This window comes from Podarcis pityusensis (genome assembly GCF_964106645.2).
Source record: "Podarcis pityusensis genome assembly, chromosome: 7".
In the NCBI taxonomy this organism is placed as follows: domain Eukaryota; kingdom Metazoa; phylum Chordata; class Lepidosauria; order Squamata; family Lacertidae; genus Podarcis; species Podarcis pityusensis.
Window position 1 is genome coordinate 10,672,710 of NC_138031.1, and position 27,046 is coordinate 10,699,755.

General features: G+C 45.9%; 2 protein-coding genes across 2 annotated transcripts in view; one reads left to right on the top strand and one right to left on the bottom strand.

Annotated features, from left to right (window-relative positions):
* The window catches only part of TG (thyroglobulin), a 177,346-nt gene that overhangs the window by 23,903 nt on the left and 126,397 nt on the right, over positions 1-27,046 (bottom strand). Inside the window, exons 42-43 of the mRNA XM_081014526.1 lie at positions 6,616-6,780; positions 5,423-5,590 (exon numbers count right to left, since the gene is read on the bottom strand). Of these exons, the coding sequence (XP_080870652.1) occupies positions 5,423-5,590; positions 6,616-6,780 (333 nt within the window). The remainder of the gene's footprint in view (positions 1-5,422; positions 5,591-6,615; positions 6,781-27,046) is intronic.
* Positions 23,710-27,046, top strand: part of SLA (Src like adaptor) — a 30,064-nt gene continuing 26,727 nt past the window's right edge. The window contains exon 1 of the mRNA XM_081012838.1: positions 23,710-24,133. The gene's annotated coding sequence lies outside the window, so the exon portion shown is untranslated. The remainder of the gene's footprint in view (positions 24,134-27,046) is intronic.

Sequence of the window (27,046 nt, forward strand, 5' to 3'; positions counted from 1 at the left end):
CCTGAAACTGTTCTTAACCTGAGGTACCACTTTAGCTAATGCGATTTCTGTTCTCATCCTGAAGCAAAGTTCTTAACCTGAGGTACTATTTCAGGGTTAGCGGAGTCTGTAACCTGAAGCGTCTGTAACCTGAAGCGTCTGTAACCCGAGGTACCACTGTAATGAATTCTCAGTATCTGTTTCTGTTCTTGTGCAGCACTTTTGTGGAATGCATATATAGCTCTGTATATTATTATTATTATTATTATTATTATTATTATTATTATTACATTCATATTGCACCTTTTTCTCCAAGGAGAAATACATGGAGAGCATACATGGCACTTTTCCTGCTCCCCATGTTATCATCACAACAGCCCTGTGAGGTAGGTTAAGCTGAAAGACAATGACTGGCCCAAGGTCACCCAGATAACTTCATGGGCAGGTGGAAACTTGAAGCCTGGCCTCCTGGGTCCTACAGCCTGAAACTCTAACCACTACACCACACTGCCTCTCAGGCCTGCCATAGTTGCCCGGAGTACCATCAGGTAGCTGGAGCTTTCAGTGATCCTAATACAGCAGATTAAATTCTCTAGGAGCCACCTAAAGGGCTATCATTATATTCAGGTGGGGTTCAATCACATTCTAGCAAACTCATGTTGGGAAATTCAAACTGGGTTGGAGCTCTTGCACAACAAACCTGCTTGTCAGAGAATCAGCCTTTTTTTTTTTTTTTTTTTTTGCAATAAGGAAAGTGATGGGGGAAAGTGTGAGATAGCACCTGCTTCAAACCAGCATTGTCTAACTTCCCCGCAAACAAATTGAAACAAATGCTCATTCATTAACCAGTGTCACCTAATCCCCATGCAAACCAAATCAGGATGAATTTTCAGTAAACAGGTCATCTGGAAGCTCCAGAATTTGCACGAGTCATTCAGAAATCCAGTCAGAAACGATGAAAGCTGTCAAGCACCCGCCCCCGTTCTCAACAGAGCCAAGAGTTTTTGGAGGACTCCCACACACAAACATCTTTTAAGGAATAATATGTCTCTGAAATATAATTTCCTTTACCGTCTGTTTTTAAAGAGTAGATTTCTCCCACCCCCGAACTGGCTATAGAGTCATTTCCTGAAAAGCTGGAAACCTGAGCATCCCCTCTGCTCCATCTTGTTGGCAGGAGACTTGCGACTGGCTTAAGAAACTGCCTGGAATCATCTCTTTCTTTCCAAATAGTTCCAGAGAGCAGCGTCGAATAACTCACCATTTTTCTTTCTTATCATTGGCCTGACTCAAAAACAAAACAAAAGTGTGTGTGTGTGTATCAGTTTATACACTCAAATGGATGTTTAGGCCTCAAACTCACAAACAGAAGATCCCTCACGGTCAACGTATCTTTGGAATGTAACAATTTACGCTCCTGACAGGATCTCACATGGAGGAAAAAATATCCCACATTAGGCCTGGACAGATCAGTTTCTCATTTTGCCAATCTTATATTCAGCCTGCCACATCCATGCCTGAAATTGTGATTTATTTATTTTTGAAGGGGGGAAAAATCCTCACTCCTTTTTTCCAATGTTTTAGTGAGCATTTCACTTAACACACACACACACTTTTGCAAGCAATTTCCCCCCAATATAATGCACACTCCCTTAAAAGGCACATTTTATCCACAGCTTCCCCTTAATATTTTTTTGGGGGGGGTTAGAGAACTGTCTGCAAAATCCGGAGAAGTTTTCAAACAATAGTTGTGTTTTGGTTTGCACCTGGTTTAGAGAAGTGTGAGTTAGGTAAAGGTAAAGGTAAAGGGACCCCTGACCATTAGGTCCAGTCGTGGCCAACTCTGGTGTTGCGGCGCTCATCTCGCTTTATTGGCCGAGGGAGCCGGCATACAGCTTCTGGGTCATGTGGCTAGCATGACTAAGCCGCTTCTGGCGAACCAGAGAAGGGCACAGAAACGCCATTTCCCTTCCCGCTGGAGCGGTACCTATTTATCTACTTGCACTTGGACGTGCTTTTGAACTGCTAGGTTGACAGGAGCAGGGACAGAGCAATGGGAACTCCTCCCGTTGCGGGGATTCGAACAGCCAGCCTTCTGATCGGCAAGCCCTAGGCTCTGTGGTTTAACTCACAGCGCCACCAGCATCCCAAGGTAGGCTTGTGTTAAAATTGATCCCCCATTCCTACTCATGATAGGAAACTAGCTGGTCAGGGACGAGGTTGGACTAGAAGCCTTTCCCCTGATATCTAGTTCTCCATGTTTTTTCCTCCGAGAGCGAATTGGCTATTTTGGGTGCTGAGATCTTGCCCCAAAAAGCTACCTGGTATGGTGCTCCAAAATGCACATTTTGGGGTGCTATGCTGTCATGTGTCTTCTGGGAATCTGTGATCTTATGTGGGTCATGTGACTCGCATGGGAGCCCAGCTGGGAAGATGCACGTTACGATTTTGGGACTCCACATGTGAGACGGTATGGTATCAATAGACCTATGCATGATACTTTCTGGAGGCAGTGAGAGATTTTACTTTCTTGGGCTCCATGATCACTGCAGATGGTGACAGCAGTCACGAAATTGAAAGACACCTGCTTCTTGGGAGAAAAAGCAATGACAAACCTAGACAGCATCTTAAAAAGCAGAGACATCACCTTGCCAACAAAGGTCTATATAGTTAAAGCTATGGTTTTCCCAGTAGTGATGTATGGAAGTGAGAGCTGGACCATAAAGAAGGCTGATCGCCGAAGAATTGATGCTTTTGAATTATGGTGCTGGAGGAGACTCTTGAGAGTCCCATGGACTGCAAAAAGATCAAACCTATCAATTCTGAAGGAAATCAGCCCTGAGTGCTCACTGGAAGGACAGATCCTGAAGCTGAAGCTCCAATACTTTGGCCACCTCATGAGAAGAGAAGACTCCCTGGAAAAGACCCTGATGTTGGGAAAGATGGAGGGCACAAGGAGAAGGGGATGACAGAGGACGAGATGGTTGGACAGTGTTCTCGAAGCTACCAGCATGAGTTTGACCAAACTGTGGGAGGCAGTGGAAGACAGGAATGCCTGGCGTGCTCTGATCCATGGGGTCATGAAGAGTCAGACACGACTAAATGACTAAATAACAACAACATGCATGATGTGTTAGAAAGAAAGTTGCAACAGGTGAGTTGTCAGTTGGAGATACGAGGCGGAAGCAAAATGAGAGCTGAACTGGTGTCTGATTCAGTGGCAGGTATAGATATTCTGATTACGAAGTCAGAAGAATATCCAGCTCACAGCATGGCTTAAAGGGCCTCATTTCTGGCAGCAAAGGTATGGATATGAAAACAAGCTGGTACAGTCATACCTAAAGCCTAGAAGTTCAAAGCTAGCACTGTTGTGCTGCAATGAACTTGCCAGTGTGTATAAGTATAATTCTGTGTTACCTGTTGCATTCACAGTTCCCTGGAGGATGAGAGGAACTGGAAGAAAAAGAGTAGGCTCTGCTCTCTTCCAGTTGCTCTCTTCTCCCAGGGAAGAATCAATAAAGATATTGAAAGGAAAAAAGAACGAGTGGTTGCCTAACTTGTTTTTGACATTTTGGAGCAACCAAGAGGCATTCTTTTCATCTAGTGATGAAAAGGCAGACAGTCGCGTGCAGTAAAACTGGCGATAATTGGCAACAGGTCAACGCAGAGTGCTTCACAGGGGGAAACGAGAAAGCAAGGAGCCATCGGCCAGGATGATGAGGTGAAAAGACCGAGCACAAAAGGAGCGGGCGCTGTTCTTTGTGGGGAAGAAATACTTTCAGGACTGTCTGCCTCCTGAATACTTCGGCAAGCTCACAGACGTTTCGTCTCTCGTTATCTTAATTTGAAAAACATGGGCTTCTCTTTCGGCAGCTGGGGAGATGAAGCCCCAGGGACTCTGTTACACTGCCCACATCTCCGAGAGCAAATCTGGGATTACAGTCCCTAGTCAAAGTGGCGTCGTGTGGAATCTGCTTGCCAGGAAGCCTGCAGGGACTGAGGCCCCCGAATGACAAATCTGCAGGCAAATGTGTACAAGAGTCGCCTGATATCAAGAACAGTCCCTTTCAGTTTGGGGTGGAGTAGCAAGAGGCGATTTATTCTGAAGGTCTGTAAACTACTTGATCAAAGACCTCTCTGGCATAGAAATAAAACTGTAAACGGAACACAGCTTAACCCACAAACCAGCTAAGAACAAATATACACAAAACCATATCTGAGCAAATATAAGCCATGGTTGTTGAGCAAAACACAGGCCATGAAAGTGGGGCGTTTTAGGCACAGGGAGGGCAATATTACATTTCTATCCCAGTGAAATATACTTGGAGTCGAGTGTGGATTTCATGCTCTTTGTTCAGCTCATAGTAGTGAGGAGGAATGGAAGTTCCCCCAGAATGTCTGCTTTATATACATTATTTACACAATGGGCCCCACGTGATTGGCTAAATCCGGGATTCTCCTGTAGGCCAATCAGGTTGCGGATTCACTTCCACCTTGAGTTGGGTTGGGTGGCTCCTGCGGACCAATCAGACTGCTGCATTCTGGATCCTATTGTTCTAGGACCAATCAGACTGCTGCATTCTGAATCCTATTGTTCTAGGACCAATCAGACTGCTGCAAATTGGATCCTATTCAACTCAGTACATAACACCCAGCTTTCCTCCAAGGACATTAAGGTGGCATAGATGGATTTTCCCCCACCTGTAGATCCTTCCAGCAGCCAGCAGCTAGCAGCTGCTATTTCAATTTCCTCAAAGCCATCAAGGGTGATGCAGCTGCACCATCAGGTAGCATCACTCCTATGGGAAGAAACCACAGGGACGACACAGACTGGTTTAACACCAGTGCATAGTTCTCTAGCAACAGAGGATGGGCATCCTCTTCCTCCTCTCTTCTCAGTCAGGCTATCTCCATTCTGGCAACTATAGTTTCACTTCCAACCAGGACCGTCTTAAGCATATCCCGTGTTGCAAAGATCCCTCCAGTGCCCTGCCCCTTTTCCAGAGTTGTCAACCTTTTTTTAGGGCTGGAGGAGGCAGGCAGCAGCTGGGGGGGTGGCTTCTCCGGCAGGGAAGAGGCGGAAGCTGGACGTGGCACCTCCTGGCTCAGCTGACCGCTTCGTGCCACGGTGGCAACGGCAGGCAGCACACCGAGCGAGCAGGCTTGTGCCAAGCGAGCGAGGGCGAGGGCACCGCTCCCGCTGAGCGTCAGCTCGTTTTTTCCCCCTTTTAGCCTTCTGGTGCCCTGCAGAATTCGGCACCTGCAGGCTAAAAGGGGGAAAAACCGAGCCGGAGTGGCACAAGCACCCTCGCTCACTCAGAGTGCTCGTTCGGTGTTCCCTGGACTCTCACCTGGCACCCTCAAGAACTTGGCACCCTGGCGCCCTGCGCCACTAGCCTCTATGGGTAAGACAGGCCTGCTTCCAGCACAGCAGTGCACCTACCTTAATTGCCTTTGCTCTGCTGATCAGCCCATCTTGTTGAGCACTTCCGATCAGCAGGTCCACCTCCGAAGGTCGAGAACGTTGCAGAGCTGCTGTGAGAGGCTCCTGGAGGTAGACCCCGTCAACGACTGGGCTCCAGTACTGGAATGGTCCACTTATAGCCAGGAGCTACGATATGAGCAGAGAGGCAGTCAGTGTTGGGCAGAGGGGGGAGGAACAACATAAGAACACAGTTGCTGGATCAGGCCAGTGGTCCATCTAGTCCAGCATTCTGCTCTCACAGTGGCCAACCCAACGCCCATGGGAAGCCCACAAGCAGCAACTGAGCACAATAACTGTCTCCCCACTTGTGAATTCCAGGAACTAGCATTCTGTTGGCAGGTCTTCTTAGGTGAATCCTGCCCAATTTATTTTTTAAATGAACTGCAGGCTGATTCATCAGAGCAACTTCTTAACACAGGCATAGGCAAACTCTGGCCCTCCAGATGTTTTGAGACTACAGTTCCTATCATCCCTGACCACTGGTCTTGTTAGCTAGGGATGATGGGAATTGTAGTTCCAAAACATCTGGAGGGCCGGAGTTTGCCTATGTCTTAACCCATCAATATTCCAGCCATAATAATGATAGAGGAATGGATTGATCTGTTAGCTTTGCTTGAGCACATTAATCAGCCCACCCCCAAATCTTTAATTCAGTTCTCCACATTTCCACAGCAAACTGTAATTTAAAAAAAAATATATTCCCATGAAAATTTGTCAATGTTTTGGTGTGAATTTGTCTTAATCAACACATCTTTGTAAGCAGTGTCAATCAATATACACTTTTGGGGGGCAAACAATTCTCCCTAGCATTCTGTATTTTCATTAATATGTGCATTTCAAGCACATTTCCCACTATTGCGCATTTTTGTGCACATTGTTTTGTTGGAGAACCACGTGGCAAAATTTGGCGAACAGCCGTGTTTCAGTTCACAAAGTGCTCTGAGAAGTGCAAATTGGGTAGTTTCTCCTTTAAATGTGATTTATATTGTCACCATTTCTTCCTTCCTGGCAAATATTGATTCCCCAGACTGAAGGGTAATATTTACCCCCACAAAATGAAATACCAATCTCTGCTACTGTTATGGGGCAGATCTGACCTCCACAACCCACACATTTTCAGCTCTGCCAGCAAAACAAGAAAAGAGGCACACCCTGGTTTGTGCATCATTGAGGACTTTGGCAGGCAACTGGCGGAGGCAGGATGCAGTTTCTTCGCTGCTGGCTGAAGGGCATCCCAGTTCATGAGCCAAAATGGAAGCTTGTGTCCGTGCTTTCTCCTGACTGATGGCTGAAGCAGGAGAAAAAGCAGAACCTCCCTGAAAAGAGAAAACAGATGTCCAAGTCAAGGTGGTTGTGGATTAAGTTCTTCTCTGATGCATCTTAAATCCTGGAAAGCAAAGAATAATTATTTGAAGCAGTAGGGTGGATGAAGCCACTGATGATTGGGTACAAGGAGTGCTGGCCATTATCCAAAGGTTTCTCAGATCTGTGAGATAAACAACCTCATATAACCAACATGCTCAAGTCTAATTAATGCATGATGGGGTTAACACCATAGAGTAAGCTGTCCTGAATGGATTAGCTAGGTTACTCCCCCCCCCTCACCTTGGGAGGAAGAAAATTAAGGATATTGTTCCCCTTCAGTCTACCTGAGAAACTCAACATGTTGCTCCAAGCTCAGACCACATGGCTCCAACCAGCCTCCATTGAGTTCCTGTACCAGTAATTGAGGAACTTTCACCACGGTAACTTAGCCAAGTTTTACTGCCTGTGTTTTCTGACTGGAAAAGCATGTGCATGGAAAAGCACATGAACCTGACCTTTGAAGAGTTTGTAAGTAAACCATGTTTAACCTACCAAACGTGCGGTCTTTTTCCTATGCTAAGGGAAGAGGGGAACTTTGTAAGGAACTTAGAAGGGCACGTTTCAAAGGCCTAACACCCTATATTTCCATACTTTACTTTGTGTTTTTAAAATCGCTGCCGGGCTTCTGTCACCAAAAGTACTTGCCCCAAACTTGGATTTTGGCATGCAGGGAATTCTCCTTTATATACTGCACTTTCTCATGTATAAGATATGGGGTTGTTGTTTTTTTACTTTAAAATAAGGTTAAAAATGTAGGGGCATCTTATACACGGATAGTGCATATATCCATTTTCTAAATCTGGGCTCCCCAAAAGTAGGGGGCGTCTTATACATGGAGGCATCTTATACACAGAAAAATACAGTACCTATTTTTTCCTTGCCACTAACACTTAGCCATGACGGCTATGCTCAGCCTACATAGCTGGAAACAGCAATGCTGTAGCTCTGGGAGGGGAATAGGGGCCTCCTAGCAACTCTCAGCACCCTTAACAAACTGTAGCTCTCATAATTCTTTGGAGAAGCCATGACTGCATATAGTATACTACTGTTTTATATGTATGGTGGAAATGTGGTCTAAGCGACTTTGGTGGACATGCCCAAGGATTAAGACATTCTGGGAGATGATTTATAATGAAATGAAAAAGGTATTTAAATATACCTTTCTGAAGAAACCAGAGGCCTTTCTCCTGGGCATGGTCGGCCAATTGGTGCCAAAGAAGGATAGAACTTTCTTTATGTATGCAACAACAGCAGCAAGGATACTCATTGCGAAGTATTGGAAAACACAAGATTTGCCCACCCGAGAAGAATGGCAGATGAAGTTGATGGACTATATGGAATTGGCGGAAATGACTGGCAGAATCCGAGACCAGGGAGAAGAATCGGTGGAAGAAGACTGGAAAAAGTTTAAAGATTATTTACAGAAATACTGTAAAATTAATGAATGTTAGAAAAATGTTGGAATGAAGTTATATGGCTTTAGTGGAAATGTTATAAGGAATTAAGTATAAATAGATTAATAGAGTATTAAAGGGAAAAATAAGGTTAGAATGCGTAAAGATAAATAAAGGATAGAAAACAGAGGAAGATGGAAAGGAATTGCTGAAACAATTAACAGAAGTGGAATACAAAAAGGGAGGTGTGAGGAGGTCGTGGAAACAAGTGAACGAAAGATAAGATAATGAAATGGTTTTGTTTTTGTTTTATTAGTTTTATGTGTTAGTGTTTTGTAGTGTCTTTGTATTGTGTCGCAGTTTTTTTCCCCTTTTCTTTTGTTTATGTTTTTTTTTTCTTTTGCAGTGTTGTGTTTAAATTGTTGGAAAATTAATAAATATTATTTAAAAAGAAATGTGGTCTAAGCGAAATCTACTTCCCTCTGCCTCCCCCCACCTGCTCTGGTTCTTATCACTAACATTCAGCTGCATCCTCTCATCAGGAAATTGTCTTGGTGACAGTATGAAGCCACATCTCACTGGGAATTGACAGGCCCCTTTATACTAGTTAACGGGGAGTCAAGTATGAAGGTTTCCATTGCGGAAGTAGTCTCAGATTAGGATATCTCTCAACTGCCCCTAGCAGCTGGTTCGCTTCCCTGCCTCCCTGGATAGCTGAATGACTTCTAAGACTGTGTTTCCAAAGTTCTGGTAGTTTGGGGCACATCCTCCCCCCCCCCCGAAAAATGGATCTGGGAACTATCAACTTGGTGTAAGCATGACTCACAGCAGCTTACAACATTTTGAAATTAAAATTTTATAAAATAGCAATACAGTGGTACATCGGGTTAAGAACTTAATTCGTTCTGGAGGTCCGTTCTTAACCTGAAACTGTTCTTAACCTGAGGTACCACTTTAGCTAATTGCCGCTGCGCAATTTCTGTTCTCATCCAGAAGCAAAGTTCTTAACCCGAGGCACTATTACTGCGTTAGCGGAATCTGTAACCTGAAGCATCTGTAACCTGAAGCGTCTGTAACCCGAAGTACCACTGTATAAGAACAATCCACCAACACGGTAGGGTTAAAACCAGTTAAAAGAGTTAAAGCCAAAACATAAAAAAGCATTATCTGGAATAAAATGGTTGTTAACAACCAGAGATAAACGACATATTGTATTTTTTAATATTTTGTTGGAAGCCGCCCAGAGTGGCTGGGGAAACCCAGCCAGATGGGTGGGGTATAAATAATAAATTATTATTATTATTATTATTATTATTATTATTATTATTATTACAAGGGTGGGATGGGGGAGCAGTCAACCACAATTAACTGGACACAGCATTTCATAATCTGGGAGCAGCCATGGAAAAGGCTCTCTCTCGTTTCCCATTTGCATCCATCCTTTGCGTGGACACAGAGCCATTGAGTCCTGGTATAGTCCTGTGGTGCAGTGGTTAGAGTGTTGGGCTAAGACCTGGGAGACCAGAGTTCAAATCCCCATGAAGCTCACCTTGGGCCAGTCACTGCTTCTCAGCCTAACCTACCCCGCAGGGTTGTTGTGAAGACAAAAATAGGGAGGTGGAAACTATGTTCACCACCTGAAGCTCCTTGGAGGAAAATGGTAGTATACAAAATAAAATAATGAAACACCAGGGGAGGATTAGTGCCTTGAAACTGAGAGAAAGAGCAAGCAAGCAAGAGAACCCTTCTTTTCCTTGGACTACTTGCATCCTTTCATGGGAGGAAAGAGCATGTTCTGGGACAACCACAAGAAATGAGCATCCATTGTCAATAATAAAAATAATAATGCCCAGGGCACTGATGTCATCATCTTCTACTCACTTTTTCCTTAAAGGGAGGTAAAACCTGTGTGATGTGATCCATGAGAGGCAGTCAAGTACAACATTCCTTGTAATGCTAGAGAAGACATGCAAGGGAATGTTTGGTCCAGCCAGTCAAAACTTCCTGTTTCCTCCTGGCTGGAGCATCCTTCCTTTTGCATGTGATAGAAGGTGGGCATGACCTAACCTGTCCAGGTAACAAAAGGACGAGTCACAAAGCACACTTTCCTCTTTTTGACTTCTTTGTTTGACCAGTTTCTAGCTTAGCTACATATTTGTAACTAAGTCTGCCTCCAGGACTGTGAACTGATGTGAGTAAACATATTTTACTGACTTTGAATAAGATTGTCGTGTCTTTATTCTTTTAAGAGGGATTCAAGGGATCTTACTAGGAACATATAATTCAATCTGAGACAGATTGAATTGTAAAATAGTGAGAGGCTCACACGAGCCTGCAACCAGCTAGCTATCTGCTGTGCATATAAAAAGGGGGAATGTAACTCTGCTACATAAAGGAACTTGATAGTGCGAGTTAGGAAGGATATTAATAAACAATATATCCTCTCCTGCCACCCTGAACATTCCCACAATACTTACAGAATAGAACCAGCACCTTCTGCTTCTGCTTGTGGTATGCCTCTACATCACCTGTGGCTCTTAATCTGATGCTATTTCTGAATTTACCATCTCACTGGTTCCTTGTCTATGATTTTGGAATCCCTTAGAACCCACTTTCAGCTACACACCTGATCTCTTGTGCCTGTTTTCCCCACGTCTATTGGCTATGAATGGCAGAGCGATACTTAAGACTGATGCTATTTAGCTCCTTACAAAGAGACGTTAACTTGATGTGAAGAAGACAATTGCAGACAGCAAGCAGATAATATCTGATCTATAATACTAAAGAAGATTTAGTAAAAAGGGGGAGAAAAGTGGTTTCACAAATGACTCATCCTAAGTTTGGAACATTGGTTAACACTCTGAGTTGTCGAAACTTCATACACACACACACACACACACACACACACACACTACACACAAATAGCAAGTCATTAAAAAGTCATGTACTAGGATATGGTTGACTTTGCCTGGAAAGTACTGTACTGATGACTCTGCAAAGAATATATATAACTGCACATAAATTCAGCAGGCAGCCATTCATTCTGAAGCACGTAGCAACTATTTCAAATAAAACTTATGTATAATACTGTGGTGCCTTCTGGTTAGATCCCTGTCTTTCAGCATAGGAAACTCAAGAAAACAACACCCACCAAGTTGATTCTCACATTACTTTGACCTAGCAAGAAGATTAATTGCTGCATCAGAAAAAGAACCCAAAGCGTCATGTATGAGGGGTGAACAGTCTGCCATACATCTGGATTTTCCCGAATGTTACTGGGATTTCGAAGGTGGAATTTCTGAAAGGTGGTGCATTGTCCTTAAACAAGTCAATTGGTGTTTTTGTAAAAAAAACCAAAAACTAATAAAAAAGTTCAACAAATTGGGGGGTTTCCTTTAAAAAGCTCAAAAATTTGTGGTTTTCCCTAAAAGAAGCTCAGCAACTTTTGTGGTGTCCTGGTTTTTACTTTTTGAAATATGGCAACCCTATAACAAGGTTTCCCAGTAGTGATGTATGGAAGTGAGAGCTGGACCATAATGAAGGCTGATCGCCAAAGAATTGATGCTTTTGAATTATGGTGCTGGAGGAGACTCTTGAGAGTCCCATGGACTGCAAGAAGATCAAACCTATCCATTCTGAAGGAAATCAGCCCTGAGTGCTCACTGGAAGGACAGATCCTGAAGCTGAGGCTCCAATACTTTGGCCACCTCATGAGAAGACAAAACTCCCTGGAAAAGACCCTGATGTTGGGAAAGATGGAGGGCACAAGGAGAAGGGGACAACAGAGGACAAGATGGTTGGATAGTGTTCTCGAAGCTACCAGCATGAGTTTGACAAACTGCGGGAGGCAGTGGAAGACAGGAGTGCCTGGCGTGCTCTGGTCCATGGGGTCACGAAGAGTCAGACACGACTGAACAACTAAACAACAACAACATAACAAGGAAGTGTCTGTATAGAACAAAACAAAATGGATGCACGAAGTGGCATCTAAGATGGCAGGATGACAGAAGTCTGCCACTGTCTGTTTGTGGTGAAAGCACAACTCAGGCAAGTGTCCGCTATTAGTTGTGGGTCTCCAGGTTGGGGTCCTTTTGGCATAGGGGAAGTAGCCATGAAAATCTATCAGTCTGGCAAGTATTGAGGCATTGCTCTGTTCATGCTCTCAGGAGTTGGCTTCAAGGCTGACCATCTGATTGCCTGGCAATCACATATAAATCTTTCATGGTCAAATCAATGGGATGGATGACTTACCCATGGGCTGGTTACCTTGGTAACTAATGGGCCAACCAGGCCAGGACTTCTCTGCCTTAACCATGTCAGACAAAAGTACTGTTTTGGGAGGGACAGGGGGCAGGTGGGTGTAGGGGATTCCTTGGTCCTGAATGGGGTAACTATGGCCCTGAAGAACCAGGTGCTCAGTCTGGGAGTCATTTTGGACTCACAGCTGTCCATGGAAGCACAGGTCAGTTCTGTGTCCAGGGCAACTGTCTACCAGCTACATCAAGTATGCAGGCTGAGACCCTACCTGCCTGTGTACACTCTTGCCAGAGTGGTGCATACTCTAGTTATTTCCTGCTTGGACTACTGTAACACATTCTACGTGGGGCTACCTTTGAAGGTGACTCGGAAACTGCAATTAATCCAGAATGGGCAACTAGACTGGTGACTGGGAGCGGCTGCCGAGACCACGTAACACAGGTCTTGAAAGACCTACATCGGCTCCCAGTATGTTCCCAAGCACAATTCAAAGTGTTGGTGCTGACAATTAAAGCCCTAAACGGCCTTGGCCCAGTATACCTGAAGGAGCATCTCCATCCCCATCGTTCAGCCTGGGGTCCAGATCCGAGGGCCTTCTAGCGGTTCCCTCACTGGGAGAAGTGAGGTTGCAGGGAACCAGGCACAGGGCCTTCTCGGTGGTGGCGCCCGCCCTATGGAATGCCCTCCCATCAGATGTCAAGGAAATAAACAACTATCTCGCTTTTAGAAGACATCTGAAGGCAGCCCTGTATTGGGAAGTTTTTAACGACTGATGTTTTAATGTATTTTTAATCTTTTGTTGGAAGCCGCCCAGAGTGGCTGGGGAAACCCAGCCAGATGGGTGGGGTAGAAATAAATTATGATGATGATGATGTCAACCTTTATGTGCTTTATGTTCATTTCCACTTAGCTCCTCTGTGGCATGCTAGAGAATCTTCACAACCGATTGGCCAAATCATGATCCTAGAAGAAAAGGCTAAGGAATCAGCCCTATACAAATCCAGAGCGGAATCCCTAAGGCAAGTTGGGTGGCGCCTTGTACATCTCCCTTCCAGCAACTGGTGCCAAACTGGTGCCAAGCTGGTGCCAAACGTATTGCTCTGCTTTCCTTTGGACCGCATCAGTGAGGCCAAGGAGGGGGGTCTTGTCTCCTGGGCAGCCCAGGACTTCTAGGCACACTGCCCAGGCAAAGTCACCTTGGTGCTGCTAACATGGCAAAAACAATGGAGGAGGCAGCAATTGCGAGTTACTGGTCTCTGCAGCCACAGCTGGCGCTGTGACTCTCCAGCAGTTTGGCTTCACTCCTGGAGGCGCACTCTTGAGACAGACATGCCAACAACAAGCATCTCCAGCTCAGCTTCCATTCCAGTGGTAAGTGCTGATGATGAAGAAGAAGAGTTTGGATTTGATATCCCGCTTTATCACTCCCTGAAGGAGTCTCAAAGCGGCTAACATTCTCCTTTCCCTTCCTCCCCCACAACAAACACTCTGTGAGGTGAGTGGGGCTGAGAGACTTCAGAGAAGTGTGACTAGCCCAAGGTCACCCAGCAGCTGCATGTGGAGGAGCGGGGAATCAAACCCGGTTCACCAGATTACAAGTCCACTGCTCTTAACCACTACACCACACTGGCAACAGACTGATGACAGACAAGAACCCATTGATACCGTCTGTCCGCTAGGCCTAGACTACTGCCATGTGAATTCCTGCCTGTTGTCCCCGTCCCAAGATGTCTGTGCATCCAAAACATCTGGGGTGTGTACACATGTGTGTGTCGGGGCATGGGGTTGGAAGGATAGAGGGAAATTATCTTTGCGCTTTCCTATCAGCTGCTACTTTCTCTTTAAGGAGACCTGATATTCTCCCTCCTCTCTGTTACATTAGAAGATTGGGGTGTATGGAGATTTTATAAGATGGTGCCAGCTATGGGTGATGGATTCATTGTATTCTGTCCCAGCCTTCATCCAGGTGGTTCCCTCCAGATGTTTTGAACCACAACTCCCTTCAGTGCAGCCAAAACATCTGCAGGGTACTACTTTGGCGAGGGCTGCAGTAAGGAGCTGGTGTAAGAAACTTTCCTCCCCACCCTAGCCCCAGGGAGCAAGTCTGCATGTTTCTATAAATAAGGCAACTCATTTCCTTTTCTTCTGATTATGTCTATCATAGGTTTCTGTTATGTACTAAGCTTGGAACCTAGAACAATAGGCAAGTAGGATCCTAGAATGCAACAGCTGATTGGCTTACAGGAAAAGACCAATCAGGCTCCAGGAGGAGGTTAATCAGCCTATTAGGCTGGTAGGATCGTAGAATGTAACAACTGATTGGCCTGCAGGAAAAGACCAATCAGGCTCCAGGAGGGAAGCAGAATCAGCCAATCAGACGGGACTCACTGTGTAAATAATGTATATAAAAGCCTGAGGTTGGGGGGGGGAGGGATATTCAATCACTGTTTTACAAGCTGCAATAACGAGCATGAAATCACTACAGGACTCTGAGTATATTTCAGTTTCCAAATATAATCAGAAAGAGGCGCTGAGTCAATCCTGCATTCTCACCAGATGTGAAGGACTCCCAGGAGACCACTTACTTTTCTGCTGTCCAAGGATTTTGCCCTTCGACTGTCTGCTCTGTAGGAAAACTATTTTAGGAATCCCAAAAAGAAACAGGGAGCTACATTAGCTACATTAGAGCCTGACTCATCTAAAGACAATGGGTGTGATCCAAAGAACATCAGACACACCCAAGCTTTGGCCTGTACCTTATTTTATTGCACAGAGGCAGCACTGTATTTTTTGCAAAGCAATGTTTCCTAATAGAACACAATTTTTTGTGCTCCTTTCACTAGTATTTGTGTTTTCACGGGCATTTCCCTCTAATACATGCATTTTTGTGCACTATTTGGCTGGAGACCTACGGTGAGAATTTTGAAGGATGGCCTTTTTTTGGTTCTTGAGTTGTTTTGAAGAAAAGTGTGAATTAGGTGTATTTGCCATTAAGTGCAAACTGAATAGATTCCCTACCCACCCACACTGGACTACTGTAATGCCCTATACATGGGGTTGCCCTTGAAGACAGATCTGATAAAAGGTTTGCCTTAGAGGTCATTTTGCTGTAAATAAGCATTTGCTTGATCTGGCTAGTTATAAGTTTGCAATACATTCAGCAGTTTTGAGTGCCTTGCTGGTTTCCGTATTACAGGCCACTTCCCACACGCAAATGTTTTTGATAACTTTTTTTATATCTAGAAAACTCTGTGTTCAGCTTTCAAATTTGCTCCAGGCTGCAGTAGCAGCAGCTGAGTTCGCTTAATCCCTCAAAAATAAATAGATCTGTAGGCTTCTATTAAGGGGCTTAATATCCTTCTCTCATTCTTGATGGCAGCAATCTCGCTGGAGGGTTGCAAAAAGAAAAGAAAAAAGGAGCTGCAAAAACAAACATGCAAAGGGTGTCCTTTTTAAAGAAACATATACTAGCCTCACTGCTAATCATGTTAGTTCTGCTGAGGACCTCAAGAACAGCCACGTGCGAATGGAAACTGCCTGAAGGGATGTTATCTCCACATAGATGAAGCCTCTCCCACCACAGAACTTTATCTGCTTTGTCTTGAGGTTCGTAACTGGCGGTGTCAAAGGATATTTCTCAATGGGCTGGACTCAGACCTGGGTTGATGACCTGCTACCAGGGGTCAGCAAACTTTTTCTGCAGGGGGCCGGTCCACTGTCCCTCAGAACTTGTGGGGGGGCCAGACTATATTTTGAAGAAAGAAAAGAATGAATTCCTATTCCCCACAAATAACCCAGAGATGCATTTTAAATAAATTCTACTCATGTTAAAACACACTGATTCGCGGACCGTCCGTGGGCCGGATTTAGAAGGCGATTGGGCCGGATCCGGCCCCCAGGGCCTTAGTTTGCCTACCCATGTGCTAACCCCTAGAATTGCTATATGCTCATTTGCTTTTTTAAAAATGCAGTACTCCTGCATTTCACAAGGCAGCTGAGAGTTGATAGCACTCAGCCAAATGGGCAAATGATCTGACTCAACAGAAGGGAGCATATATAGGTTCACACTTATTGGGTTCGCAACTCACTCCACTCACGACCCCTGTCTATCCCGTTGTTGGACAAAAGCATCCATTGGCCATGACAGCTGCAGCCACCAGCTCGCTGGATTGCATACAGACAGTTCCAGGTTCAATCCCCAACATCTCCAAAAACAGCTGCCAATGTCCCTAGTAACAATTCCATTGTTGCAGCCCATCCATGAGCCTTAAGGTGGAGTGCAGGCAAATAATAAAGATGATAATAAACCCCGCCAGTGTGAACTAGATTGTCATGGACTGGCTGGATGCTGAGGAGAGGCACCAGCTGGGGAACCCCCAGGAGAAGAAGGCTCAGAGCCCAGGGAGTGGTGGTGGGACGACGGTGGGTAGTCAGAGGGAGAAGAAGGAGCAGACTGAGGTGTCAGAAGCTGAAGAGGTAACAGGGTTTAGTGAGCAGGAAGAGTCTGTAGCAGAGAGCAGTCCAGAATCAGAGGTATAAGCAGAGGCTAGAGAGGGGGTGGGGAGAGGCAGAGATGAGGCAGGCTGCTGAAGAAGCCAGGGGCTCTCCCCTTCCTGATGTGATCCGCTCACCTCCCCCTGGTCTCCCAGAACCCGAAGAGGTATGAAGAGGGCGGAACAAAGGCAAAACCTTTGACAGAGTCTCAGAGTGCTTGGGAAGGACCCATAGGAGGAAGAGGCAACTGTGGAAGGCAGGGCATTTCAGTCCTCACAACTGACTCATTGGGGCAAGATCTACCAAGAAGAGCTGCTGGGCTCGCTAGGCCTGAGCTGCTTTGTTTCTTTGAATAAAGAGCTAACTTCACTGATGCCGTGTGAGTTACTGCAGACGCCTGCCCTGACACTGGAGTGTTTTCACCTGGCTGAAATGTGTCCTTGAACTTTGGCAAATGCCTCTTGCTTGTCTGGATGGATGACAGAGATGGATGGGTTTGCGGTAGAAACAAGCCTACTGCGCAAAGGTAAAGTTTCCATTCCTTGCTCTGCCCATCTTTGCTGCTGCTCTAGCCCACAGCTGGTGCATGGACCTCATCTGACTGCCCAGAAGAATGTGAAAAAGGTTCCCCTGATACAGGGATTGTACTGTACGCATATATGTGTGTGTGTGTGTAAAGGGACCCCTGAACATTAGGTCCAGTCGTGGCCAACTCTGGGGTTGCGGCGCTCATCTCGCTTTATTGGCTGAGGGAGCCGGCGTATAGCTTCCAGGTCATGTGGCCAGCATGACTAAGCCGCTTCTGGTGAACAAGAGCAGCGCACGGAAATGCCGTTTACCTTCCTGCCGGAGTGGTACCTATTTATCTACTTGCACTTTGATGTGCTTTCGAACTGCTAGGCTGGCAGAAGCAGGGACCGAGCAACAGGAGCTCACCCCGTCGCGGGGATTCGAACCGCCAACCTTCTGATCGGCAAGTCCTAGGCTCTGTGGTTTAACCCACAGCGCCACCCACGTCATATATATATATATATATATATATATATATATATATATATATACACAATGCAAAGTACTTCAAACTAGCATGAACTTTGGCTGCATCATGCAGGAATCTCCGCAATGCCTCCCTGTTGTGGAGGAGGGCGAATAACCTCCAGTGACTTTTGGAAACCTGCTTGACGTCTGACTCAAACCAAGAGAAAAAGGAACACCCACGTAAATCTTGCTTTCTCATTCGGAAAGGAATCGAAAATAAAACCGCCGGTATCGTAATGCCATTGCACTAATCTGGAGTGTGACTGCGTTTGGAAGACTGCGTAGGGTTCTGGATGCCTCACCTCAAAAAGAATATTCTGGGGTTTTGAAATGTTCAGGAAAGGGCCACCAAAATGATCGAGGGGAGGAAACGTTGCAGCGTTTGGGGTTTTAATTTAGAGAAAAGGTGAGTTAGATGCGTCATGATAGAAGTTCATAAAATTATACATTGCATGGAGTAAGGGGAGAGAGGAAGTCCCCCCCCCCATCTCTCGCAGCACTAGAAGTCAAGGAAACCCAATGAAGCTGAATGTTGGAAGATTTGGGACATAGTTAAACTGTGGAACTCACTGCCACAGGAAACAGTGGTACTCACCAGCTTGGATGGCTTTAAAAGAAGATTAGACAAGTTCATGGGTGGCTACTAAGCCATGATGGCTATGCTTTGCCTCCACAGTCAAGAGCATGGGTAGGCAACCTAAGGCCCGGGGGCCGGATGCAACCCAAACGCCTTCTCAATCCGGTCCGCGGACGGTCCGGGAATCATGAGTAGAATGTGTCCTTTTATTTTAAATGCATCTCTGGGTTATTTGTGGGGCCTGCCTGGTGTTTTTACGTGAGTAGAATGTGTGCTTTTATTTAAAGAGTATCTCTGGGTTATTTGTGGGGCATAGGAATTCGTTTTTGTGTGTGTTTTTTCAAAATATAGTCCGGCCCCCCATAAGGTCTGAGGGACAGTGGACCGGCTCCCTGCTGTAAAGGTTTGCTGAGCCCTGGTCAAGAGGCAGTAATGATCCTGAATACCAGTTGTTGGAGACTACAGGAAGCGAGAGGGGGCTCTTGTGTTTGGGTCCTGTTCTGGGTTTCGCACAGGCATCTGGTTGGCCACTGTGGGAACAGGATGCTGGATTAGATGGACCATTGGCCTGATCCAGCCGGCATCCTCTTATGCAGGCATCCCCAAACTCGGCCCTCCAGATGTTTTGGGACTACAATTCCCATCATCCCATGTCCTGTTAGCTAGGGATGATGGGAGTTGTAGTCCCAAAACATCTGGAGGGCCGAGTTTGGGGGATGCCTGCTCTTATGTTATCATGTTTCAAAATTACCGTAATTGCTCCAGTGGAGTGAGGCAATTCTGGAGCCTGCCCTCCTCCATGAAGTCTAACTTCAGCAGCAATGGACAGAAGCCCAGCATTTGCAAATTATGCAACTCTGCACACTGCGTTATGAATCAGGGCACTTCGGGAAAATGCTCGAATGCTGAAGTAGCTGCGTTAGTAGTGTGTTGCGTATGTAACACACTGTCCTTTCTGCTGCACTTCCGTGTACAGCTGTAGAATCATGTTTCTTCCTTCCCTTACTGCCTTATCATCAACAGCGCAAGCTCTTACTGGGGGGAAAGGGGATTTTTCCTCCCTTGCTACATTCCAGAAGAGGTCACAGTAGGTCAGAACCAGAAGAATATCTGTAGCAGAAGGAGATAAACCAAAGAAAGCCTCAATGGTATTTATGTATGTGACTAGGTAAAAAGGTAAAAAGGTAAAGGACCCCTGGACGGTTAAGTCCAGTCAAAGGCAACTATGGGGTTGCAGTGCTCATCTCGCTTTCAGGCTGAGGGAGCCAGTGTTTGTCCGCAGACAGCTTTCCGGGTCATGTGGCCAGCATGACTAAACTGCATCTGGCGCAACAGAACACCATGACAGAAGCCAGAATGCATGAAAACATCTTTACCTTCCCACCGCAGCGGTACCTATTTATCTACTTGCACTGGTGTGGTTTCGAACTGCTAGGTTGGCAGGAGCTGGGAAAGAGCAACAGGAGCTCACCCTGTCGTGGGGATTCGAACTGCCGACCTTCCGATCGGCAAGCCCAAGAGGCTCAGTGGTTTAGACCACAGTGCCACCCACTCCCCTGCTGTATGTGACTACAGCGGCAAGGATTCTCTGTGCACAGAAATGGAAGGAAAAGATAACACCCTCAAAGGAAGAAAGGTTGGTGAAAATATTGGAATATGCAGAGATGGCAAAACTGACAGCACTGATAAAGAGACTCAGATTTAGAATCCTTTAAAGAGGACTGGAAACCCTTTCCAGTCTTTTAAAAAAGTTATTTCCCATATGCGAAGACCACAGCAGGATATGAAATAGCAGAATATATTAAGAAACATGTTAAAGAGGATGAAGTTAGATAAGGCAAAACCTTAAAACGCAATTGCATGTAATTTGGGTTATAAGCCTCGATGTCACTAGTTTTGTTGAATTGGAATATAGCTGTTGAGTAACAAAATGTAACTTTTGATATGGAAAAAGAATAAAATATTATTTAAAAGAGAGAGAGAAAAGAACCTGAAGAATATCTATAGTAGAAAGAGATAAAACAGAGATGGCTAAAGCGCCTTTCAGGTGCTTCCAAACTATAACTCCCAACATCCTTGAGTAGTGACAACGCTGGCTTGGGCTGATGGGAGTTTGATTCAATTTATTGTATGCCTTTGCCGCTTTTAATTCAAAGGAATCCCAAAGCAGCTCACAAACAACTAATAAAAATAACGCGATTGAACATTTGCAGATACGGCATCACTCATATAGGACAATTATCAAATTGTCAGTGCAACAATCTACAAAACACCGTTAGTAACTAGAAACAAGCTAAGCATCACAATTACAGCAGAAGCCATATGTTATATGATTAACAAATCAATGCAGCGTTTATAATCTATAAAACATCGTTAGCAGCATTAACAAGAGAGCAGCTGAAAGATAAACGGAGGACTGTTCAGACTGTACACACCCCCATGACTCGTAATATCTTTCACTCTATTCAGCTCAATAAAAGGTGTGTGCCCACAGAACATGTGGGATCTACCGCGCTGTTCTCCAGTACCTCACCAATGCCCCGTCTCCCAGCCTCTGCCACACTGTGGCCCAAGCCAACCGAGGGCCAGAATACTAGATTCTGCATGATTAAAAACATAATCATGAACCGCCATTTGACCAAGCAGTATTTAGAACTGCATCATCCCATAAAAGCACGAAAAGACACGATTGCTTTGCAAGCGCCACCTGACAAATTATAATCAGTCCAACACCACAGGATGCCTGGGAGTAGAGGAATGTCTTAACCTGGTGCTGAGAAGATAGTAATAATGGTGGTGACAGGGGCTTCCTTAGGCTAGTCACCGACTCTTGACTTCTCCTACCTCACAAGGTTGTTGTGAAGGAAACAGGACCAGGAGTGTGTCAGAAGCCACCGGGCTAGAACAGAGAACCTCTGGATCTTCACGCAGATTTTGCTATCCAAATGATCATTATACAAAAATTCACTTATCCAAACACAAGGATTACACACCACAGATTCAGATATCCAAACAGCTGGACCTGTGTGTAGTACTGTAAACAAATAAGCAGCCTTAAACAAGCCTCACTTTCTGTGTCTTGATGTCCCATGGCAGCTGTTTCACCAGAAATTATGGTGGGAAGGAAGGGAAGAGATCAGACAAATAAGAGAGCATTTTTGCAAAGTTTCAGACAGTTTTCCAGGGGGTTTTTTGTGGTCATTTGGGGGTAAAAATTCTATGCTCAGAAACGCATTAGAAACTTCCCCATAGGAATCAATGCAAAAGGTTGACTCATTATGCGAATGCTTGCCTAACATACGATTTCCTGAAAACTCATTGTGTTTGTACCAAAAGGTCCCTGGGGTATCATACTACTGAATTCCAGCTTGCCTCCATTTGTGCCAGTAACCAATTGGTGTCCTCTGATTTTTGTAAGATCCAATAAAAAACGTTTCCAGGTCAGTCTTACTCTTTCCCTGAGCAATAATCTGCACTGACTGGTGTCTGTCTAGCTGCTAGACACAACTCTTATGTGAACAAGTCAGCAACGGGGGTCCCGTGGCTCTTCAGATGTTGGGACCCACAACTCCTACTGCCCCTGATTCTTGGCCATGCTGGCTGGGGCTTGTGGACTCAATCAACATCTGGAGAGCCAGGGAGTTCCACATCCCAGTTCATCACATATCCAGTTCCAGGTGCCACAATTTAAGAAGAATATGGACAAGCTGGAACATCTGCAGAGGAGGGTGACCAAGATGGTCAAGGGTCTGGAAACCAAGCCTGATTTAAAACAATTGAGGGAGTTTAGCCTGGAAAAGAGGAGATTGAGAGGAGATATCCATCTTCAAATATCTTTAGAGTTGTCATATGGAAGATGGAGCAAGCTTGTTTTCTCCTACTCTGGAGGGTAGGGCCTGAACCAATGGATTCAAGTTGCAAGGAAAGAGGTTCTGACTAAACACCAGGAAGGACTTTATGATGGTAAGATGGTGGAAGGGACTCTTCCAAGGAGTTGTTGACTCTCCTTCCTTGGAGGTTTCAAAGCAGGAGCTGGATGACCACTTATCATAAATCGTATCATATCGTAAAACCTTTATTGGCATCACATACATCTTCCAAAACAAATCAATACAGAATTACCACTTCCCCAGTGGCACAAAACATTTGCTAAAAGAAAGGAGGCAGAGCAGTCTATCATCACATCTCTTGGCCTCCAGGGAGACCAGACGTCTGCGGTGTACAGTGGTACATCGGGTTAAGTACTTAATTCGTTCCAGAGGTCCGTACTTAACCTGAAACTGTTCTTAACCTGAAGCACCACTTTAGCTAATGGGGCCTCCTGCTGCCGCCGCGCCGCTGAAGCACGATTTCTGTTCTCATCCTGAAGCAAAGTTCTTAACCTGAAGCACTATTTCTGGGTTAGCGGAGTCTGTAATCTGAAGTGTATGTAACCTGAAGCGTATGTAACCCGAGGTACCACTGTATTTCGACGACAAGAAACCAAATAGAGATATTTAGCCACTAACTTGGTGAGCTCCTGATCATTCCCCAGTAATAGAAAATGTATGACCTCTGACTCTGGTTTCCAGTTAGGGAAACAGAGTTGATCTAGAAATTGCTGGCGGAGAGCAGCATATAGTTTACAACTGAAAACCATATGTGTAAGGGTTTCCACCAGGCGGTCTTCACATGGCAAGTTCTTTCTCCTTCCACCTTGCCTGAGAACCTTCCACTTGTCATAAATGCTTTAGTTGAGATTCCTGCACTGCAGGGGGTTGTTTCCCAAACTTGGGTCTCCAGCTGTTGTTGGACTACAACTCCCATCATCCCAAGCTAGCAGGACCAGCGGTCAGAGATGATGGGATTTTTAGTCCAACAACAACAATTGGAGACCCAAGTTTGGGAAATTCCAGACTAGGGGATCCTCAGGGTTCCTTTCCAGCTCTACAATTCTATGATCCCTGACACCGAAGCTTGCTTTTCTGCATGCCCACAATGCCAGTTTTCTGGGCTGAGCACAGCTGAGTATCATGATGCAACATGCCCTTCTGGGCACTTGGGAGGAAGGAAGGCCTGCAGCAAGCTATAAATACATAAACGGCACAAGCGAGCAACAGGCACTGGAAACCTGTAGTCACAAAGGTTTCGTATGCACAGGGGGACCCCTTCCTTTGATTTTCATACAGCCACAGCCACCGCTTGCACCGCCGCAGGCCCCCCAAAACTTGACATGAAAACAGCTTGTCGAAAAAGGAGAGCAAAAGTGCCCCAGACCACCTCCCAGCCCAGCTAGCAACCAGCAACAGGAACTTATCTCGTGCAATACGCGGAGCCCTTCCTTATTTCTCACAGAGGAAGTATGCGCCTTGTTTAGCAAGAACGGGGCTGCACGATAGGCTGCCAAACTCTCCAAAAGCCTCACTTCGCTCGGCTGTGTGCATCAGAACTGAACCTGCTTTCCCCTCTGGCATTTTCCAAGCGACATGGAAGCCAGGCGCCGCTGGTGAAAGGAAGAGGCAAAGGAAGAGGGCTAGGGCACTATGCTTGGCATCTAAACGCAAGGTAAGCTCTGCTGGAATCCAGGGCTGGGTTAGCCCCTTGCCGCACAGCAACGTTGAGCGTTCTTGCACAACCCAAGGAGGCTGTGGCAGTTCTGCTTGAGAAAAGGTTGTGGGGGTTTGTCAGTTCTTTAGGCTGGTGGAAGGAAGAAGCTCCTCAACGAGGCCAAAACTGGATAGCAGGCAACCACAACTCTGTATTCACCGATTCCATTGAAAGCAGTGGGCGAGGTGGGAGGTGGTTCATAGGGAGCTGCTGTATATGGAATAAGACCTTTGGTCCATGTAGCTCAGTATCTTCTACACTGATTGGCAGCTGCTCTCTGGCAGGGGGACATCCTGAGCCTCAGATGGAGATGCTGGAGAAAGAAACTGGGACCTTCCGCACAAAAGGCAGAGATGTTCTGGCACCGAGCTACCTCCCTTCCCTCACCCGTCACATACAGCAGTGTCCCCCAAACTGGGATCTCCAGCTGTTATTGGACTACAATGCCCATCAGCCCCAACCACTGGTCCTGCTATCTAGGGATGATGGGAGTTGTAGTCCAAAAACAGCTGGAGACCCCAGTTTGGGGGACACTGTATCGGGGCTGGGGTGAAAGAAAGAAAAGGACAGGTGCGTCTGCCGAGGCCTAAATTCCCTACAGGGGGCCCTGTGGCTCCCACACTCTCCTTGAGCATCCAAGCAGTGTGAACAGGAAGGAGATGGAGGCGCATTCTCCAATTGCCTTGCCCTGTTGACCTTCTGGGTGACTCTCTGCCCAGACCTTGCTGCTTTTAGATTTGGAGGGGGAAAGACAAGATAAACTACTTCTTTGCACAATGGAATTTACAGGATGTAATCATCATCATCATCATCTTTTATTTATATCCTGCCCTCCCCAGCCAAAGCCGGGCTCAGAGCGGCTAACAACAATAAAAGTAACACAGCATTCTAAAATCAATTCATTTTAAAATCAATTCAAAATCAAATTAATGGCAACGATTGGGCTAGAGTTCTGTGAGGATTACCAAAGGAGGGGGTCAGGCTGTGCCTTGGCCAAAGGCCTGGTGGAACAGCTCTGTCTTGCAGGCCCTGTGGAAAGATGTCAAGTCCCGCAGGGCCCTAGTCTCTTGTGACAGAGCGTTCCACCAGATCGGGGCCACAGCCGAAAAAGCCCTGGCTCTGGTTGAGGCCAGCCTAACCTCCTTGTGGCCCTGCACCTCCAAGATGTTTTTGTTTGAAGGCCGTAAAGTCCTCCGTGGGACATACCAGGAGAGGCGGTCCCGTGGGTACGAGGGTCCTAGGCCGTATAGGGCTTTAAAGGTTAAAACCAGCAATGGACTCTGGTTTGGCAGGCTTTAAAGGAGCATAAGGCTATAGCCAAGGTGACCAACCCTCGTGCCTGTGCTCTGTCGGAGGCAGTGATGCTTCTGAATACCAGAATACCACTGGAGGGGAAAGGGCTGCTGTGCTTTGCGGTCTGTGTGCAGGATTCCTTTGTGCTTCTGGTTGGCCGCTCTGAGAACAGAATGCCGGAGGGTTTGGACCACTGGTCTGATGCAGAAGAGCTGTTCTTGCCCTCGTTCCCAAATGTATTAGGCAGGGAAGGGGCAGGGAAGGGAAGGGGCTCAAAACGGAATAGGCAGGCAAGTGGGCAGCAAACATGGCTGCGTCTGGGATGCCCCGTTTGGCCCCAAGGATGGAGGCAGAAAACCGTTTTCGCTTGCTTGTTTTTAAGAAAGTCAGAAGCGGTTTGAGCGGCACATCACTTCCCATGGTATATAATGCGCACATTTTTCTTTCGTCGCACCGCTGCCTCTGGCTAAGTGGGTTTTGCAGGTTTCCGAAGCCATAAAAAAAAAGCCTGCAAAACCCATTCAGCAGAGGCAAAAGCAGGGTGAATTTCCACGCCACAAACAGCCCCTTTCAAATTGCCTTTGCAAATTGCAAGACATACGCACAGAGAAAAACGGGTGCATTAACTTCCTGTTCCAAAGCAGAGTAAGAAGCCCTTCGGTGAACGTGTTAAACGAACAATAAAAGCCCTGCATTTCACAGAATACTTTGCATGTCTTGACAAGGTCACAGTGGGAGATACGAGAGGCAATTTCACTCCAGTATCTTGAAGCTGACCACTCTCTCTAGAGCCCTTTCTTTCTTCTCTAAGCCCACTTTTGGCTTGGGAGAGGGAGTCCATTTTCCTGACTACCTCTGAAATGAATTACTTTTTTAAAAAAGACACTATACATTTAAAGCACTCCCCTGCCCAAATCCTGGAGCTGCAGTTTGTTAAGGGTGCTGGGAATTCTAGGTCTGTGATGGGTAAATTACATTTCCTAGGATTCTAGGGAGGCAAGGTGTGTACACAACTGGTGGGTGGGAATGAGATCGATGCTCATTTGGCAGCAAGTCTGGCTGGAGATCTCCTGTTATCCTTAAGGGTCTGCTCTATTCAATTGGAGAGGCAAGTTTAGAAGCCCCTTTTCACCTCCTGGAGGGTCACTATGGAGAACTTTCCACCTCGACCTCAGGATTGAATCCTGCCTTGGTAGTTCCTAGCAGCCTTATATCTAACCTGGTGTCCTCCATCTGTTGTTACACAAACCCCCATCACCCCTGACTAGGGGTGGACCTCTCAATTTCTGTTCTCTCCATTTCTCATTTTCCTCAGTCTGAAAATCCAGCTTTCTGTATTTCTGCAGCCATTTGCGAATTTTCTGTTCCTTTGAAAACTCTCGTGAAAATTCGCCAGCATTGTAGTACAGATTTCTCCCAATAAACCCATTCCTGTCTGCCGTTTTGACTAATGAACACATTCTAGCGGGCAGGTTCTCCTGATACAATGCATCTTTGTTATGCTATTTTCACTACAATATAATATGACTTAATAGATGCATGTAGAAGGGTCATCTCTTGGCATCTTCAGGTGTCACT